Below are 20,274 nucleotides of genomic sequence, written 5' to 3'. Positions count from 1 at the left end.
TTCTGGATCTCTAGAATTCTAGCCACAGTAGCAATGGTAAAGGCAGCTATTTATTCCGTGATTATCACCCACCACTCACCAGGCACGGCTTCAGTTTGGCCTGTCTTCTGAGTACCATGAGTCTCAAAAGCCTATGATCATCAAACTAGTGTTCTGTAGAATGTTACATAGGCTCTACATATTCTTCTTCTTGTTCATGTGAAAAACATTATATTTAAGTGCCGGGAAAAATGTGAAGTAAAAGAACATGACCATGGGCGCCTGGGAGGCTCAATGTGTTAAGCCTCTACCTTCAGCTTAGGTCATGATCCCGGGGTCCTGGGATCGAGCCCCGCATTGGGCTCTCTGCTCAGCGGGAAGCCTGCTTCCCCCTCTCTCTCTGCCTGTCTCTCTGCCTACTTGTGATTTCTCTGTCAAATAAATAAATAAATAAAAATAAAAAAGAACATGACCAGCTCATTAAATAAACAACTTTAAATCAATCATTTTGGTAAATAGGAGAAATTTATTTTCACCTAGATGTGTTTATTTCCAAAATACCGAGAAAATAGAAGCCTAAACATTTTACACTGTGGAGACATTTTCTACAATGAACAAAGAAGAAGGGGAAAAGCTACCAGCTATTAGAGAAGACAAGAGGAACACTAGACATGGAAGATACCCGAGACGAACAATTAGCACCCGTGTGACACTCTTACACCAGCTGCACATTTTAAGTAAGATGCTTTCATCCTACTTCACTTTGTTTGACAAGCCAAATTACACATAAGATGTTTCACTTAGACAAGTACACTCCTTCTGCTTGGCTATTAGGATTTGCAATTTATTTTCAGCTTGGGCATTTAATCCATAGGGGAGAATAATTTATGTAGTAAGTCTTTTAAATCCTGAGTCATTAGCAGTGCATTTATTAGAAAAGACTACCAAGGGGTCTGACTGTTCCATACACAAGATTTCCAGATGTCTATGAAAACATGCAAACATGAAACAATGCAGTCACTATTAACTTTACAGTGACTATTCTGCTAAAAAGAAGGTTTTTTATTAATTTCCCAGCCATTTTATATTCATATCAGAAGCACCTGTTTGTTCAAGGAGCAAGGAAGGCACCTGGGTGGCTCAATCAATTAAGCATCTGACTCCTGACTTCAGCCTAGATCATGATCTCAGGGTCACAGAACTGAGCCCCACATCAGGCTCTGTACTCAACAGCAAGTCTGTCTGAGATTCGCTCTCCCTCTCCGGCTGCTCCCTTCCCCCACTCTCATGCACACATGCTCTCTCTCTCTCTCTCTCTCACTCAATAAACAAATAAAATCTTTTAAAAATAAAATAAAGAGCAAGGGCCTTGTGTACCAGAAATGACCTGAAAACAGAGAAACAGCTGTTCAAAGGGCATGAGGAGAGGGAAGAAATTATTCCCAAACTTAAGCTATATGCTCTTGGACAAAAAAAAGAAAAAAAACTCATTATGAAATATAACCCACAACTTTCAGTCCTACATACATCTTCTAAAATCTGCGTTTAGTCTCCAAATTATAAGTCATGTTTCACAAGTTTATTTTTTCAACTGGCTTCTTGATACTCATTTAATCATAAAACAGTATTAAAAATAGTAATAAATCACAGTATTAGTGAATATAATATTACCACTTGACTGCTACAATCTTATAGGGCACTGGTGCAGAAAAAAAGGAGAAAGAAAGTTTCCTTCCTCTTTTTGGGATGTAGGCCTTGCTGGGTGCAGAGTTTTGAAATAGGAAGTGTTTGACCTTGGCATCCTGCCACCTCATTCACACTTCCACATCTCAAAACCCTAAACCTCAACCACCAGGAGCTGGCCTCTGCTCTGTGCTCCAGCTATGATTCCCCCATAAGATTATCCTTTTCTGACTGATAAGTGTTTCATCCTCTAAATGTATTTACCTCACCTTCCTCCTCCCAACACCCCCCGTCCCAAGCTCCACCCCTTGGGATAGCTGTGGCCAGCAGAGTCGAAAGGAAAGACATCTTATTATTAATTTATACTAATGGCTAATAACGCATCACCTTCCAGGACAAATCCCTTCCAGAGATATTTAAAGTTTTAAGAGAGGCTGACTCTTAAGCAGAATACATCTGTAATTGAGGTCATTTCCAATGGTATATAAATGAGGCAGAAAGGCACAAGCAGTACAGAAAGAGAAAATACGTGGGCAATGTGGCTTTCCCACAGGCTGAAAACTACCCCTCTTCTACTATCCTTTCAAATACAGCTGCTTTTTCCATTCTTTTTAACCTAAGTTTTCTCTAAAATCTCTCATTTATTCAACAGTGGCTCAAATGTGTATAGCATCTACCTTATAGAGTTATTGAAAAAAAAAAAGTTGTTCTACTGTTTAATGCAGTTCCTGGCACATGGAAAAGGAGCACATTAGCTCTAACTCAAGGTTTCTTCTTGGATTGAACTGAACATTCAATCCCATAACAACAGAATGCCAGGATTTCTTCTCTCCTCACAGGACGATGTTCTATGCCAGATCATTTACAATAAGCATAAGGTTGCTTTCTTTTTTGATCACATATTCCCAAAGTAAAATATATAATCAGGGACAATTCGAAAAAGAACAAACACTGCATACAAAAATGGGAAATATATTTGATATCCCCCTACCTATTAAATAAATATAAATTAAAATGAGAGAGCATTTTATGACTATTGATATTCTTTTTTTAAGATTTATTTATTTATGAAAGATAGAGTGAGACAGAGAGAGAGCATAAGCAGGGGGAAGGGTAGAGAGAGAAGAAAGCTCCCTCCTTAGCATATTCAGGACTCATCCCAAGACCCTGGGACCACGACCTGAGAGCCAAAGGCAGACGCTTAACCTACTGAACCACTCAAGTGCCCGACTATTGATATTTTCAACCACATAACTCAGGCCAAGGGATAGTAAGCCCTGGCCCCTATCACGTTTCTGCCTTCACTGTAAACTAGTCAACTCTCTTAGAAAAGAAATAGGTAATATTCATCAAAAGCTACCAAAAAATATAAAGTTTAAAGCATTTGATGATGGAAGTATGCTCCCGAACATCTACCCTGAGAAAAAAGAGTTCAAAAACTAGAACAGGTTACATCCATGAATTTTACAATATAATATAATATTATATAATAATATAATATAATATTAAAAAAAACAAAACAGAAACAACTACAGACTTAGCACTATGCCAACAATTGGATGAATTATATTAAACCCACATGAAGAAACAGTATAATCAATGACAATGAAGTCTAATAATGGTTTTAAAAAACTAGTATTTCTAAAATATTTGCAATAACATACAAAATTATAAAATGAGATGGATAAACAGCTAGCTCTAACCTGTGATTATACAGGAAAAACTTAACAGATGTCAAATTCTTTGATCTAAAGGAATTTGGTTAGTAAAACAATGCTGACAGAGACAGAAAAAATACATAACTGAACATTTCCACACAATTTAATTTTTCTAACACATAATGGACACTAAGTAAAGAAAGCGGTGCACAGGTCTTTTTAACAACAGCTTGGCTCCCTGCCCTCGCATCTGTCAGCTCTATAGCTGGAAGCACTGGATCTAGATCCAATCCTGTCTCTAATCAGAGAGAACACCTCTCAACTCTAACTATTAGCAGCTCAACCTGGCCAACTTCATGTCAATGCTAGTGCGACCTTGGGCACTTCAACGCTTTGTTTCCTAGACCCAGCTCCAGCCTACCCACCTCTAACTAGGATCCTTCCGTAGTGGGCATGGACCAGTTCTCTCAGAGGCTGAAATCCTGCCCCTAGGTCCCAGCCCAGAAAATGCAGAGTGCTTGTTCCCAGGCTCCCTTCCTCCTGTTCTCCTAAGCATCTCCTGCCTAGTTCCACTTCAATCCATCAAACAGGCCTATCCTATGGGCATTCCCCCATTCGTCACTTAACAAATATTTATTGAGCATTCAGCCTAGGGTCCAATCACTAGTTTGAAGTTTTGGAAATACGGCAGTGAAGCCATCCTAGAGCTTGGATTTTTTTTTTTTTTTAAAGATTTTATTTATTCATTTGACAGACAGAGATCACAAGTAGACAGAGAGGCAAGCAGAGAGAGAGAGGAGGAAGCAGGCTCCCCGCTGAGCAGAGAGCCTGATGGGGGGCTCAATCCCAGGATCCTGGGATCATGACCAGAGCTGAAGGCAGAGGCTTTAACCCACTGAGTCACCCAGGCGCCCCCCCCCCCCAGGGCTTAGATTCTAACAAGTAGTGCTTATATTTAGTAGGGGCATGTGTAATTTCCATCATCCCAGCACTCATGCCCTTCGAGTGGTCTTGAAGTCTAGATCTCAAAGTCTAAAGTCCAGAGGCCCTGGAGGACTTGGAGCTATAGATTTTAACCCCCAACCTGCCGCTGAGTTCCTATAAAGCCTCAGGGCAGAATGGAGTTAGTATGAAAAGAATGGAGAAGGGAAACCATACCATAGGCTCAAGAGTGGGAACTCTGGTCTTGAATGCTGGACATGCTCCATGTTCACTGTGTGACCCAAGAAAATCGCTTAACCTCCCTGAGCTGCAATTCTCTACATTGTAAAAAACAACTGTCTGTCCAGGATGTTATAAAAACTAAATGAGATCAGTACTTAGCAGAGTGACTAGAATATGGAAGGTAAACAGCTCCTTCTTCCTAAACGAATACCTTAAATTCTATCTCTGCTATCATTTATGGGCATTAATCTATTTTAATTTCTTCTCCATTAGCCCTTCCTCTCTAAAATCACCTCAAATCAAAACACATGACTACTAGTCTCTTGACTACCTGATCATGCATTTTACTCCTACTATAGATCAAATTTCCCCTGTATCTCCTCTGTATTCTCCAGGGTCCTTCCTTTCCACAACCTCAGAATTTCATGAATAAAGAATAAACTAACACTATCACTAACTCCATATCCAACTTCAAAACAGAATTTAAACTCATTAGGGTAGTGAGATTGAAGCATCAATCCACTGCCTAGCATAGAAAACAAGGACCAACAAGAACTGTCATCAGGACTCAAAAATATTTTTTTAAAAAAAATTGAAACAGGGAGCGCCTGGGTGGCTCAGTGGGTTAAGCCTTTGCCTTTGGCTCAGGTCATGATCTCAGACAGAGTCCTGCTTCAGGAGCTCTGCTCAGCGGGAAGCCTGCTTCCCCCCCCCCCCCTCCGTCTCTCTGCCTGCCTCTCTGCCTACTTGTGATCTCTGTCTGTCAAATAAATAAATAAAATCTTTAAAAAAATTAAAAATTTTTTTAAATTAAAAAAAATAAACTGAAACAAAAGCAAGCAAGTTTAAGGGGCCAAGATTATCAACAAATGCAAGATATGAGTCTTAGCACAGGGACTAATGATGCTTCTGGCTTTTCAAAGCTGCTGCATGGATATACTCACAACTGTGGATGGTAACTGCCAAATTAACTGCCAAACATAACCATCAAAATAAGTTAACTTCACTAACTTCACTCCCCAGGGCTCTGTATTGCTTTCGCACACACACCTCCCTCTTCTTCCTCTCCTTCTTCTTGGTCTTTCCTCTCTCACTCTCTCCCTCTCGCCTTTTTGTCTATGCCTGCTCCTTTTTCATCTTCTTTCTAAACTGATTTATATTATTCAGAGCCTCCCCACCCCCACCAATCATCAAATTTTATTCCAGTGGAATTTTTTCAAGACCAAAGAGACTGCTAATATCTTTTAAAGATTGTTTTGTGTTGTTTTCACAAATAATACAAAACTAAATTAATTAAAATTTTAATTTTAATTAAATTAAATTAATTAAATTTTAACTATTAATTAAAACACATGGACATCTATTCATACATGCACACATACATACCAACACTCACATACATCACATACTTATACTCTTTAGACAAACAGCACTTTTTCTGTTGCAAGATTATATATTCTCTCCTTTCATGTATCATCTCCCAACCCCATGTGTCAAAGCCCAGGCTTGACATGAAATAGAGATTATAAGATAAGATCAAATTATTGCTGGAGAATAAAAAATGAGAAAACACATGATAAGAAAGCACAGGTCAAGCAAAAAAAAAAAAAAAAAAAAAAACCAAAAACCCAAATCCCTTTTAATAAGCAATTAAATAACTTTACCCATCTTACTGATTAGTCTCTCCCTGACCCCAACTCCAACTACAGCTTAATTACAGAATATGTGTTTCTCAATGTCCTCTATCAAAGTGCCTTAAGTCTATTCGTAACAGCCCAAAACTTTAAATACATGTCCACCATCATGCTAAACTGCAATAAATCCATATACTAGAATACTCAGCATCTATAAAAAGGAACTAAGTACTGGAACATGCAGCAACACAGATAAATCTCACAAATGTTCTGTTATGCCAAATAAGTCAGCATCGAAAGAATATATTCTGCTTGATTCTATTTATATAAAGTTCTGTAACAGGCAAAACTAATCTGTTATAGCAGAAATCATACAGTGGTTGCCTAGAGTCAGAGGTTAAAGATTTATCAGGAAGAGGCTTGAGGTTATAAATGCTCAATATCCTGATTTGGGTGTGGGTTAATGGGTGTATACACTTGTTAAAACTTAGCAAACTATTATGGACATTGGGGAGGGTATGTGCTATGGTGAGTGCTATGAAGTATGTAAACCTAGTGATTCACAGACCTGTACCCCTGGGGCTAACAATACATTTTATGTTAATAAAAAATAAAAAATTTTTTAAAAACTTAGCAAACTGAACATGTAAATAATAGCCCACTAGAGAAAAAAAAAAAAAAAGAGTGCTTTAGGCCCACACTAAAAGTCACCAGAAGTCAGTCAAAGGCATTTATTAATTATAAAACAAATTTAAAACGAAAAATAAAAATCCTACCTGATAGAACCCCAAGTAAGAAAATAAATGAAAATATATCAACTGTATTTACATAACCAAATTTCTATACTAGTATTTGTAAAGTTAATTTAAAACAACAGCTTTTGAAGAAATGTTAGTAATATAGCTATATTCTATTTTCACAAAAATTGACTCATATAACCTGGGGAAAGACACATGTACACTTCAACTAGATGATGCGAAGCACATTAATTTTACAAACCTGACAATGGAATTAAGACATTAAAGTCCAAAAGGTAGTAATATTTAAAGTTTTGGGTCAATAATGCTAGGATTTATAAAACCTTTGGCTTATTCAAAACCAAATATGCCTGAACCACAGATAATTCAACAACTCTAGGCTCCCACCACCTAATCTGGTCTGGAGAGCTGGACCCTGAACACTGGCAGCTGACCCAGTTGTGCTTTGCTGCACATAGGTCCAAATGTAAACAGTATGAGGCATGGCTCAAACGTGAAGGAAAAAATCCACCTAATAAGGACCTTAATGTATACCTAACTTTTTACCGCTCAAATTACAACACTGCTAAAAGATGCTAGATCACAATCAGGATGAAGTCATTTTTTTGCTCACCAAGATCAATTCCTCTTATATACCACATGAAGCTAATTAAAATATCAATCACAAAATGACTCAACACTGGACCTCTTCAAAGATTACATATTTTAGGAGCGCCTAGGTGGCTCAGTCAGTTAAGTATCTGACTCTGGGTTTCAGTTCAAGGCATGATTTCAAGGTCCTGAGATCAAGCCCTGCACTGGACTCTGTGCTTAGCAGAGTCTGCCTGTTCCTCTCCCTCAGCCCCTCCCCCTCCACACACACACACACGCACATACAGAGACTCTCTCTCTCTCTCTCTCTCTCTCTCTGTGTCTTGATTTCTGGATAAATAAAAACTTTTTTTAAAAAATTATATATTTTAATAATGTAAAGCCACAACTAACCTTAGTTATTAATATTTCCTGAGTACCTAGCTTTTCTGCAAACAAAAACTTAAACACTTCAAATTTGATGCCCATCTAAGATTTATAAGATGTTTTTATGATAAACTCTCTAGATTTTTCTCAAACTAGCTGACCTCCAATGGCTTCTTCCAACTAAATTTTAAATAAGTTTTCATTTATTCTATACTTCTAACTTATACAAAGTAAAACATAATTTAACTGGCATGACTGGAGAACAGATGGTCAAGTATTTTGATTAAAATTAGGATTGATTAAAAAGGATTACCAAGTTCAGACTTAAAATATAATAAAATGCAATTAACACCAAAAATCAACTGTAAATATTTAAGTTTATAGTAATTATTAATATAAAAGAAATTCACCATTTTGTGCCTCTGGGTAATAATAAACTAAAATTATCATAATTCTGATAAACTGATAAAATACTAGTTTAACAGTTTTCTGAATATTAGAATGTCAGATAAATTCACTTCAATGATAAATTTCCCACTGCTATCCCATAAACAACCACTAATCCTGACAGTTTGATTCAACTTTTTTTTATGTTTTAAGCATATCATCTGCCAAATTCTGTTAGTAACAAAGAACTCACTTTCTATCTCATAAGAGAAACAGAAAATGGAAATGGAAAAACAATAAGGCTTCCAAAACCTGTGCTAGGAAAAAGAGCACTTTTCCTTGAACCACTCACTGCCTGTCAGACCAATGGAAGAAGGTGTTACAAACTGGTACTGCAATCACCCCAGAGTGCTGTCTCCACACTAACCCAAACACCCAAGTCCTGCTGGGTGGAGAGAAGTCTACAGCAATTTAAGATTTATGGTTTGGTCACAAATACATATCTGGATTCAGAATATAAAAAATAAGGGAAAGGTTACATGAGCCATTTTTTTTTTTTACCCAGTGATCCCAAACAGTCTCAGTGGGTTCTTCTTCTTCCTCATGGCCACAAGACTTTTTATTGCTGCCCATTTCTTATTTCTGTTCAACATTTATAGAGGACTTTAATATTTTTATAAGCTTTAACTGGCACATTTCATATATCACAGCATTTCTGTGAGGTGTCAAAGCATTATCAGTTTTATTTGTAATAGCTAAAATTCTCAAGGCCATTCTTGAAGTCAATGGTTAAATGCAAGATTTGAGCTCTAAATTCTAATACAATAATTAGCCAGAGTCCAATAGCCCATGAAAGTTTTCTAGCAGAGAGCCAATCTAAGGGGCCTCCTTATTATTATCTGAGTTGTTCAACAATAACTTAAATATATAGTGTTATATATTTGATTTAAATGATTTTATTTAAACGAAAAATATTTACAAAACTGCTCAGTAGACATTTTTGCTCACCCTGAAGACAAATCTGCTACTGAACTCCTTTGGTACACGAGCAACTTCTATTTGTATAGCTGAGAATGGAAAACTGTCATTCAATCAAGTAACTATAGGGCAGATCTGGAATGTGACTGTAATTAAGGTTAAAGCATAACCAATCGTATATAGTCTCTGCCAGAAGAAATCATTGTTAACAGAAGAGTAAAATAGTTCTTACTATTCAGTCTCTATGAAGACAGATGAGAATTCAAAATACTGGGGATCTACCCTCTAATTAAGAATCCTGGCCTCAATAAGCCATGATGGCTAATAGAGATCCTGACAGCCTCCAGGGCCTAGAGGTAGAAACAACAACTACCAGCTAACAAAATGTTCAGAAATGGGTCATGTAAAGAGAAATAACTTGTCAGTTTTTCTACCATGCAGGGGAGAGAGGCATTGGGTCTGATGGCACTTGATCAATTTCCTGGTCACTAGAGATGTGTTTTGCAGCAGAATGATAATCAACGAGGGCCCTCCCTAATCCATCTGAAGTAAGCTCCCTTCTCTAAGATTTCATGCTCACCAAACAATCCTCTGATTGGAAGACCTAGGTCCTGAAAATGATGCACATTGGATAGTGTACACTGGATAATGTACACATCTATCCAGTCACTAGAAACACCTATTACCCTGTAGAGCAACAGGCTGTAAAGACTCTTAGGACAAGGGCCTTGTCTATCCATCTTGATATTGCATCACCAATAGCTGGAACACTACCCAGCATAAAACAGATGTAGATAAAACAGATGCTCGATAATTTTTTACTGAACTACCCTACCACTGAGAACTGGAATTCATAAGGATCAACACTGGAAATGGAAAAATGGGCAAGCTCAGTATCTTTAGAAGTAAGAAAGGGAAAGAGCAAGCCATGTATAAAGAAGCAGTGAAATGGTTATTAATTCTTACCTGATCTATCCTCATTCAGCTGAAAATGTTAAAAGCCTTATATCTTCAAGTTCAGTCCAACTCAGTCCTAAACTAATCTGACCAAGACTATGTTTATTGGGCGCCCAACCAGTGTTTCTAGTCTGTCATTAATCCTGCTGCCTTAAATGTGGTGTGCTCCCTAAAGCATCCTTATGCTTACCAACCCACACTGTGAGCCAAAAGCCCTATCCAACTGAACATGGCCTTAGATCCTGGATTTACCGTCCACAATCCCAACTTTACAAAGCTATGGTATTACAATTGCCTAGAGTTTACCAAGTCTTTTTCCTGACAAGTGAGCTTGGGGCTATCAACTTGACTCACTGTTCACTCAGGGCAGCTCTTCCTGGATCAAAGATACTGCCATTAGCCTAACAGCAGGTACCATATCACCAGCACCACCACCATGAGACTTCCTGCTGCCATGCCTCCTGAGCACCTCATTCACACCTGAATCTGTCACTCGTCCTGGAGCACTTTCATTCAGATTACATGCTGCCCTCAATTAAAAAAAAAATTTACTGGGGTGCCTGGGTGGCTCAGTAGGTTAAGCCTCTGCCTTCAGCTCAGGTCATGATCCTAGGGTCCTGGGATCAAGTCCTGCATTGGGATCAAGCCCTGCATTGGGCTCCCTGCTCAGCGGGATGCCTGCTTCTCCCTCTACATCTCCCACTCCCCCTGCTTATGTTCCCTGTCACATAAATAACTAAAATCTCTTAAAAATAAATAAATGAAAATTAAAAATAAATTTAAAAATACTTATTGCTTGCTCTCCCAGATTGGTGCCCCTATTCTTAATCCCATTCATTTCTGGCCCAAGCCTCAATCCCAATTATGCTTTTAGTTAGGACCCAGCATATCTCACCTATACATAAACCAATTATCTAATGAATGATGTTTCACAAGTTCCTATATATGAAAGAACAGAATTTATTCCCCTCTTTCAGGCAAGAAAATAAAGCTCAGAGAAGTTAAGAACTTTGGACAAAATGCCAAGGTATTTCAATAGCACTGCCAACATCTATAGTATATTTACTAGGTTTTGTTCTTTGTTCATTTTTGGACCAAGCATCAGAACCAAACACAGGACTGGAGACTTAGCAGAAGACTTAGTCTACTTAACTGACAGGGTGTCTTTGATATCCATTGGAAAATAAATACCCATCTAATAGGAATCTCATTTCGGTGTTTATCTACACAATGCAGAAATACACACTGCAAAAGCACTGGCTTACCAACCTCTGTTTCACCTGCCCACCTGACTAATCAACTTTCCCATGCCCCCTGTACTCTCTAATATGCCTGCACACTTCTGCCTATCCAGCTGGGCTGCATTTTACCAACACATACATTTTGGTTTCACTCCCAAATCTGTTTATGACACTGGCACTTGTTAGTGAAATTACATAATTTAAATAAACATATATAATCCAGTGAGATATAAGTGTAAAAAGAGAGCTATTTCTATGAAAACTAAGTTGATTGCTTTAGAATTACTTGAACAATGTGTTACTACAAAAAAAAAAAAAAGCTTCATAAATTACACATGGGGAAGGAAAGAGAAATTGTGTAATTCAAAAATGACTTTGCACTGAGATTTCTTTTCAAATGTCTCAGGTTTTTTTTTTTTTTAAGATTTTATTTATTTATTTGACAGAGTGATCACAAGTAGGCAGAGAGGCAGGCAGAGAGGCAGGCATGGAGGCAGGCAGAAGCAGGCTCCCCGCCGAGCAGAGGGCCGGATACGGGACTCATGTCTCAGTTCTTGATGCACTTTTTTTTTTTTTTTAAAGATTTTATTTATTTATTTGTAAGAGACAGAGGGAGAGAGAGCAAGTGAGCACAGGCAGACAAAGAGGCAGGCAGAGGCAGAGGGAGAAGCAGGCTCCCTGCCAAGCAAGGAGCCTGATGTGGGACTCGATCCCAGAACCCTGGGATCATGACCCGAGCCGAAGGCAGCTGCTTAACCAACTGAGCCACCCAGGCGTCCCTTTGATGCACTTTTTTAAAAATTAGAAAATTAGGGTTGATCTATCATTATGATGTCACATGTGCAAAAAAGAATATGGCTCTCCAACCATACTAGTTTTACCACAAAAGACTGGCATATAATTGTACAATTGCAAGTTATAGGTTAAAATAAAATAGTTGGGGGTATACATGTATTCTTATTTGATGCTTTCTTCACTTTAACAGCCTTTTGTTGATTAACTGGTCAACCATGTCAACAGGTCTCCTACTGTAGATGCCCCTTTCTCTGTTGTCTTCTTTTTAGGAATGCCTCACTGGTAAAACAATATATACAATTATACAATATATTGCTAGCACTTCTGGTCTGAAACAAACAAAAACAACTTGCCCTACACCTCCAACAAAATGGACACACTATGTTGAATTTTCTACTGTATTGGGATTGTGTAAAACACTCTGGTATGTTTATTACCAAAAATTAATTTTAACTTTCTTGAAATTAAATTCTGTTCCTTTTCTAAAAGGATGAGATTTCCTTTCCCAAATGATTTCAATTTATGCAACATATAAATTTTCTGAACTGTTTAAAACCTATCCATTCACAATTATCAGATGCTTCTTAAATTCTTCTGAAATGAGAAAGGTTCTAGTGTAGACAGAACTTTTGATGAACACTCATTTTTTATTTTTAAGATTTTATTTATTTATTTGACAGAGATCACAAGTAGGCAGAGAGGCAGGCAGGGTGGAGGTAGGTGGGGGGGGGGGAGCAGGCTCCCCGCTGAGCAGAGAACCTGATGCAGGGCTCGATGTGGGGCTCGATTCCAGGACCCTGGGATCATGACCTGAGCCAAAGGCAGAGGCTTTAACCCACTGAGCCACCCACGTGCCCCCTTGATGAACACTCATAATATTAATTTGGAAATGAGAGTATTTACTTACATTGCACTATCTATTAAGATTTTTACCTTTGTTTTTCACACTTACATCAAGTGAACAAAACTCTTAGCTACTTTTAGCAAGCCAAAACAAATACCCAAAAGCTGAGAAGTCAAAATGTATGTAACAAAACCACAAATTTAGCAATGAAGTAAATGTTTTAAAAAACTCAAGTTGCTTTAGGCTTCTTCAAAAATGTTGATTGATAAAAGAAGAAGAGTTAAACCTCCAATAATTTTTAGATAATAAAAAAAATATTTTTGGTTATAAAGGTATTTTAATTTTCAAATTTATAAACTTTCTTTTTAAGCAGCACTAGTTAATGACAACTTAACAGCTGCTGTGTGATACTGAGCTAATTACTTAGCCTTCTTGAGCTTCCTTAATTGCAAAATGGGAGTAATACCTATCTAATAAGGTGGTGAATATCAAATGAGACATATGTAAAATGCCTAGCACATAGCTGAAAATAAACTCATGTAAAATCCCTTCATACATACGCATATACACACATATACATATAAAGCTAAGTATTCTTAACAGTGGGAGAGTGGCGGGGAGAGACAAAGTACACGAATTCTCTACAAGTATATGCGAAACTGTGTGCATAAACGACTAGGTGCACTTTGCTTGGGAGAGGATCCATAGTTTTTCATCATTCTCAAAGAATTCATGATGCCCCAATTTAAACAGTTTTTGTGTTTGTGTATGTGTGTATTTTTTAAGAGAGCACGAGTGAATGGCGGGGGAGGAAGAGGGAGAGAGAATCTTAAGCAAGCTCCACACCCAATGTGGAGCTCAATGTGGGGCTAGATCTCAACCCTGAGGTCATGACCTGAGCTGAAACCAAGAGTCAGATGCTTAACTGAAAGAGCCACTCGGGGGCTCCATGATGCCCCCAAGTTTAAAAACTTATCTTATAACAGCCTTTGACTTTATTTTCTCTGTTCCCAGATATAGAATGTTTATAAAATTTGAACGGAAATTCTAGAAACAAGTTAAATTACTCAATAGCAACAACAAGCTGAATTAAATGATTGTAGTAAGATGTATATTCTCCTTTTATTTCTCCTTTAAAAAAAAATACACAAAGAAATTCATTCGGCTCAAATTACTCCCCAATCTTGCCATAAATAAAAGCAAATACCTAATCTCAAAACCAAAGTTTAAAAACTTAAAATAAAAAACAGCAACATAAAAAAAAAAAAAAAGAAAGAAAGAAAGAAAGAAAGAAAAAGAAATCAGGGAAACCCTAAAGAGCCAAAAATTAAAGTCCCATTACTTACATAACACAGTAATAATTATTCCTTTTCTGGAGTTAATGTTTCAAATTAATTCATTCCCTCATTCTGACTCAAAGTTCAACCTTCACTTCAAATGACTATTATATCTAATTTTTTAATTTGTGTAATAGGAGACTATATGGTATCACAGAAGAGGCCCTAAAGTAGGAATCAGGAAAAGCAGGATTATGGTCCTGTTCTGGCACCAACTGACCAAGACAGCTGGACCTCAACATTCTATGGCACCATGATTCTACATCAAAACATGCAATCCCAAAGTAAAACACTAAGACATCTGCTATCCTAAAATCATATTTTATTATTACTAAAACAGAAACTTACTAAAAGAGAGGTCACCTGACATTTGATTCTAGGTCTAATTAAGAAAATATAGCTACAACAACAAACTTCTGAACTACAGAAAGTTCTAGCCCCACTGTCAATTCTCTCAAAACAGATCTACCCAGAGCCAGGTTCCCAGTTGGGGCCATTTAAAATTTCAGCTTGACTTTAACAAGTACACCACATACCTCCACCATACCACTCCCTTCCCTAAGGTGAACAGTGCTTATAAGAAAGATCTAACAAAGTGTACACGAAGATACACAAAACAGAAGAGAGAGCAGTTTGGCGTATCTTCATAGGTAAACCCTTACTATGTATTTCACTGAAAAATACTTGTTACAGAAAGGGCAACTTATTTTAATCAATTTTATTCTAAACTGCCTTTCCTAAAAGAAGTATTTTTCAATGGAATATAAATGAGGCTTTGCATAGCAAGGTATCTCTATGCTCTCTTCCCCCATCGTCCCCCCCAAAAATAAAAACTACATGAATATTAAGCATTTAGTAAGTCTGCCAAATACAACTCTGAATGTATTCCTGTAGGAGCTGAACATATACACAAAAGGCAAATCAGCATGGCAAGAGGTTTTCTGAAAGACTATGATGACTAATATTTCAGGACTAGAACGTGACAGTTATTAAAAGAAACATGAGAGGCGTTTTCCCAGTTCCCCATAGGCCAATGTCTCCACCGCAAGAACTACTGCAAACAGCATTGAGGACTGAATTCACACAGTCTATTCTCTTAGGCCTAAATCATCTTTTGCAAATTTCCCTCATGTCACATATTATGACAATCAGCAATTCATTCGTTGAAGGTCAGATACAGGGCACAATGAGGCCCATGAACTCAAATGAATTTTTAAAAAGGAGCAAGAAGAAAACCAAGATAATGTCTCTTTCAAAACGATAAGCCAAAACCCAGAAACTAGCATAACTATACAGAAAAAATCAGATTGCAATGATATGCTGGTACTATTCTCCCTCATGACATGTACCAAACACTCTCCAGGTTAAAAAAAAAAAAAAAAAAAAGTTCACACAGCAGTTGATTCACACCTTTATACACAACTTTAGTACCAACCAAGGTTGTTTCACATGCTTTACCTCATGAACTGGATTTCCAAGTAAAGGCAAATAAGGCCACCTGGGTAAGATCATCAGAAGGCTTCACCACTGCCAGTATCTCAGATTTAATAACAGCATGTCTTAAGTTAATGTCCAAAGATTTCAGTCTCCAAACTCAAAAATTTTGTATCATATTTCAACTAATTACAAGAGACAAAATATTGAGCCCACACTTTCCTATCTGAGCAAGTATAATTCAGAGATTATTTATTAAGAAGTTAGTCCTAATTCTTTTTGTTGTCCTCAAAACACAGTTTACCTGTTGGAAGGAGTATAAATACAAATTTTCAGTTGGCAATTTGGCATACCTATCAAAAATTAAAACATGCATGTACCCTTTGATCCACCAATTACATTTGAGAAATCTATTCCATTAGTTTTGGATGGAAATATAAAAATGTTCATTCACTGCAGTATCTTTATAAAAGTGGAAAAATTATATATACTGATTAACATATGGGATGCCAGTCAAAAGAAGGGGCTGGGCCCACATATATTGATGTGTAAAGAACTTCAAGATACTTTGTACAGTGAAAAAAGCAAGTTTCAGAGAAACAGGCATAGCAAAAATGTATCTATATCAGGAAAACTGTGCATGGGTGAGTACATGAGTATACATAATTGCATAGAAAATGGTCTGAAAAGATAATTTAAAAGAGGCACTTTCACCTTCTACACTACATACTATATACTATATATATATCTATATTATTCCTTTACATTATATATATAAAACATGCGTTCTTTAAAGAAAGTAAGAAAATGCAAGGCTAAATTTTATCTAAATTCTAGAATTACAGAAGATGCTATAATAGTAAAAGAAGTAAAGACTGTTAATAGTCAAAAACACCCTTTGTAGATTTTAACCTCAAGGGAATAGAGAAATGTGGGCAACATCAATCAGTAGTTATGAGTATGACAGCGTTTTCACAAACAAATGTCATTCAGAGAACTGACAGATTCAAACTTCAAAGATTCAAATATAAAAGATACTGAAATCAGAAACATCATTAGAAAGATGTAATCATTCCAAATATTCCTTAGAAATTCAGTTTTAACAATGAATTCCATTACTTTAGTACAAAAAGTATCCTGCGGTGCAGGTATGCTCTTTTGATTTAAAAAAAAAAAAAAATGGCATGTACAAAGAGCTAAATGGTATGAGGGGTTTACTCTCACCTGTACATTTTCTTCTGTAACCTGAATTTCTGCAGTGTAAACATAATCGATCAGCATTCTCAGGGTCCAGCCATCTACCTCTTTTATTCGAACTCTCTTTGCTCGGCTCTCACTCATTTCACCTAAAACACAAACAAGGAAGAGTGACGCTACAGCAAGCCACTGCTGTAGAGAAAAGAAAATACCAATGCCATTTTCTTGCCACTCGCTGTATTTCATAAGCAACACAAGCAGCCACTTTTTGCAGGCCTAGAACATTCCATTACCTCCCCCAAAACCAGAAAATGTACTTGTCACCCACTTGTACCTGAAAATCACATCAAAGCAGTGACCATGCCACATGCCCAACTATAATACCTATGGCATTATTAAGTTCAGTATATGCTTCTGTCCATGGTTTTTTTTTTTTTTGGTCCATGCTTGTAGGCAGTTTTCTTTTTGGATTTCTACTCATGACTAGAAGAGTCACCATGTCACCCCTTTTGGCTAATAGCAATGAGCACTTGCTAAAAAGGACTCACTTGGTCAGCAGCACTCATTCAACAAGCACAGCAGTGGCTGCCATGTGCATGAGTGACCTGCAGTGAACACAGAGGTTTTGTCCTCAGGGACAACATGACCCTCATGCAGAAAACATTTAGGACACAAACTACAGAAACCACTGAAGGAATGCAAGACAAAAGAGGGATCACAAAAGGGCTAGTCAATGACAAGGGACTTCTTACAGAGATCTTCTAGCCCATGTTCTGTTCCTCTTTGTCACCTGTGGTAACTTTATCCACAAACCTAAGTCACTTCCATACCAGCCCAGCCCTTCTTACTAAAGCCAGCTGTTCTTCTATCTCAGTGCCTGCGAAAAAGTGCTGTAAGACCTCTCTCCTTTACTCACTGAACTAATGGAACATTCAAGGATCAAAAATAAGATCCTTCTTGTGGAAATAAACAGGGAAGCAGAAAAGAGAAGGGAACTTAGGGAGAGAAAGCAGCAGGTTTGACCACACATGTACGGAAAACATAAAATGACCCAAGACATAGGGAAATATAAAGTGTCGAATGCTGAGGAAAGAAAATTTCCATTTAAAATGATGAGGGCAGTCTAATAAATTATGTTGAGTGCATGAGACACCTGGCACAAGAGTTTGGTTCCATTAGGTTACAAAGATAAAAGCAGCAGCATTAAAAGCGATGCTGCCACCCCTCACCTTTACTTAAATCCAACATCTGTCAGAAAAACAAGATAACATCCTCAGGATTTCTTGAAAGTTCATTTCTTTTTTTAGCCATGGTACACTGCCAGCGACCATAAGCTATCAGAAAAGCCTATGGGAATCCATAATTACACCAAATTCTTTGTAAACATAAACCCTGGGAGGAGAGAAATAATAATAGTGATGTACATTTAACTGCATACTTCCCTAGAGATTATTTCTGACAAGATCTCAGAAAGAAGCTGTTCCCCTAAGAGCTAAAATATCTCAAAAGTATCCTGCCACCTCCCAGGGAGGGGCATAGGGGTGAGATGGGGTGGGGGGACATCTACCAGTATTACAAGGGAAGACAGTTAATGAGGAAGAGGTATATACGCCTATACAGTAGGAACACAAGGGACTGGCTTATGTGTGTGTTGCCTCAGCCTGTTTTTTTCCCCTTTAAAAACAGAGAGGAAAAAAGAAAGGTTGAGAAATACAGAAATATAATTCTTCATTTGCATATAAGGCACAACACCTATCCTACTCTCTCTCCGGATCTTGTAGACAGATGGAATTTGTATCATCTCAAAGTTCTTTTGTGTCTAACGTGAAGACAGTTGGGACTGTGGACTTGGACTTTAGACAAAGGCCACATCTAATTCACCTATAGGGCTATGGCAATGTATAAAGCCTTGCAGGGCCTGGGGCCACACAAGTATAAAGCCACATACTCAGTTCGCAAGGAGTGAATTCAGCCCTCAGGACTTACTCATGACCTAGTTTAGACAAAAACAAGTGTGACTTTGGGGGGCCTGGTTAAGTTGGTTAAGCATCTAACTTCCGCTCAGGGCATGATCCAGGGTCCTGGGATGGAGCCCCACATCAGGCTCCCTGCTCAGTGGGAAGCCTGCTTTTCCCTCTCACATTCCCCTTGCTTGTGCTCCCTCTCTGTCAAATAAATAAATAAAACTTAAAAAAAAAAAAAAAGTCTGACTTTAACTTATATATTTGAGTGAGAAATCCGTCCTATGACAAGCAGTTTTTAATATCCTAGTTTTTAAGATATTACTATAAGACGTACTTTGCTAATTCATATATTCCATATGTGTCCTTTTTAATGAATTCTTTCCCCAGAAAACTGTATCTGCTTTCAACAAATTCAACTTATTATATGTTGCTTTAAAAATGTTATAATCTTTATGTTTCATGTTAATCTACAAAAACAGTAACAAATAGCTTGCCACAGATTGCACTAATAGTTTGAGAATGCCAGTAATACTAAGAATCAAAACACATACTAAAGAGAGTTATAGGGATGCCTGCATGGCTCAGTCGATTATACATCTGCCTTCGGCTCAGGTCATGATCCAAGGGTCCCCCACATCGGGCTCCTTGCTCAGCACGGAGCCTGCCTCTCCCTCTGCTGTGCGCTCTCTTTCTCTCACACAAATAAATAAATCCCATCATTCACTAAAATTTTCAGAATGAATCTCAGAGAGACCTCAAATCAATGCCCCCTCTCCTCTGCATCCCTTCCGCCACTAGGTCACTGGAGTCCTACCACATCTTGCCAACACTAGCACAGCAACCTCCTAATTCTTTCCTTACCCCTAGGGCAACTCTACAGATCTGACCATGGTACTCAAAAGCTTTCAGCTGCTCCTAGTGCAGGCACATGTGATCCTTCCATATCTATCCTGCTTCACTATCCAGCTTCCTCTCTCTTCCACTTCTAGCCTTAAAATATATCCAGAAGAAACTCCCCGTAGTTTTCCACATGCAGTGAACGATATCCTGCTTTGATGCCTTTATCAGCTTTGTCCTCTTTGTCTCCCCACACTCTCATTCCCCAGGCTAATCCCCATTCTTCAGGAGTCGGCTAGACCCTCTCTCCATGTAGAGTTACCTACTGGTGGCCCAAAGCTGGGTTAGGCTCTTACCCTGGGTATACCTGGGTACCTCCTGCAAATCCACTCTGTTCTAATGGTACTTAGCTCTCCCTACCTGGATTCTTGAGCTCCCTGAGAGCAAGATGTCTTTTTCATCTTATCTCT

General features: G+C 37.9%; 1 protein-coding gene across 2 annotated transcripts in view; it reads right to left on the bottom strand.

Annotated features, from left to right (window-relative positions):
* Positions 1–20,274, bottom strand: part of KLHL2 (kelch like family member 2) — a 111,633-nt gene that overhangs the window by 58,182 nt on the left and 33,177 nt on the right. Inside the window, exon 4 of one of the 2 annotated variants that reach the window (XM_082727243.1) lies at positions 17,031–17,152. The exons of the other annotated variant lie outside the window; for it this stretch is intronic. Coding sequence (XP_082583369.1) covers positions 17,031–17,152 — 122 coding nt within the window. The remainder of the gene's footprint in view (positions 1–17,030; positions 17,153–20,274) is intronic. 2 annotated transcript variants of the gene reach the window in all.

The sequence above is a fragment of the Mustela nivalis genome (genome assembly GCF_964662115.1).
Source record: "Mustela nivalis genome assembly, chromosome: 4".
Taxonomy (NCBI): domain Eukaryota; kingdom Metazoa; phylum Chordata; class Mammalia; order Carnivora; family Mustelidae; genus Mustela; species Mustela nivalis.
This window is presented reverse-complemented; position numbering and strand designations above follow the sequence as displayed.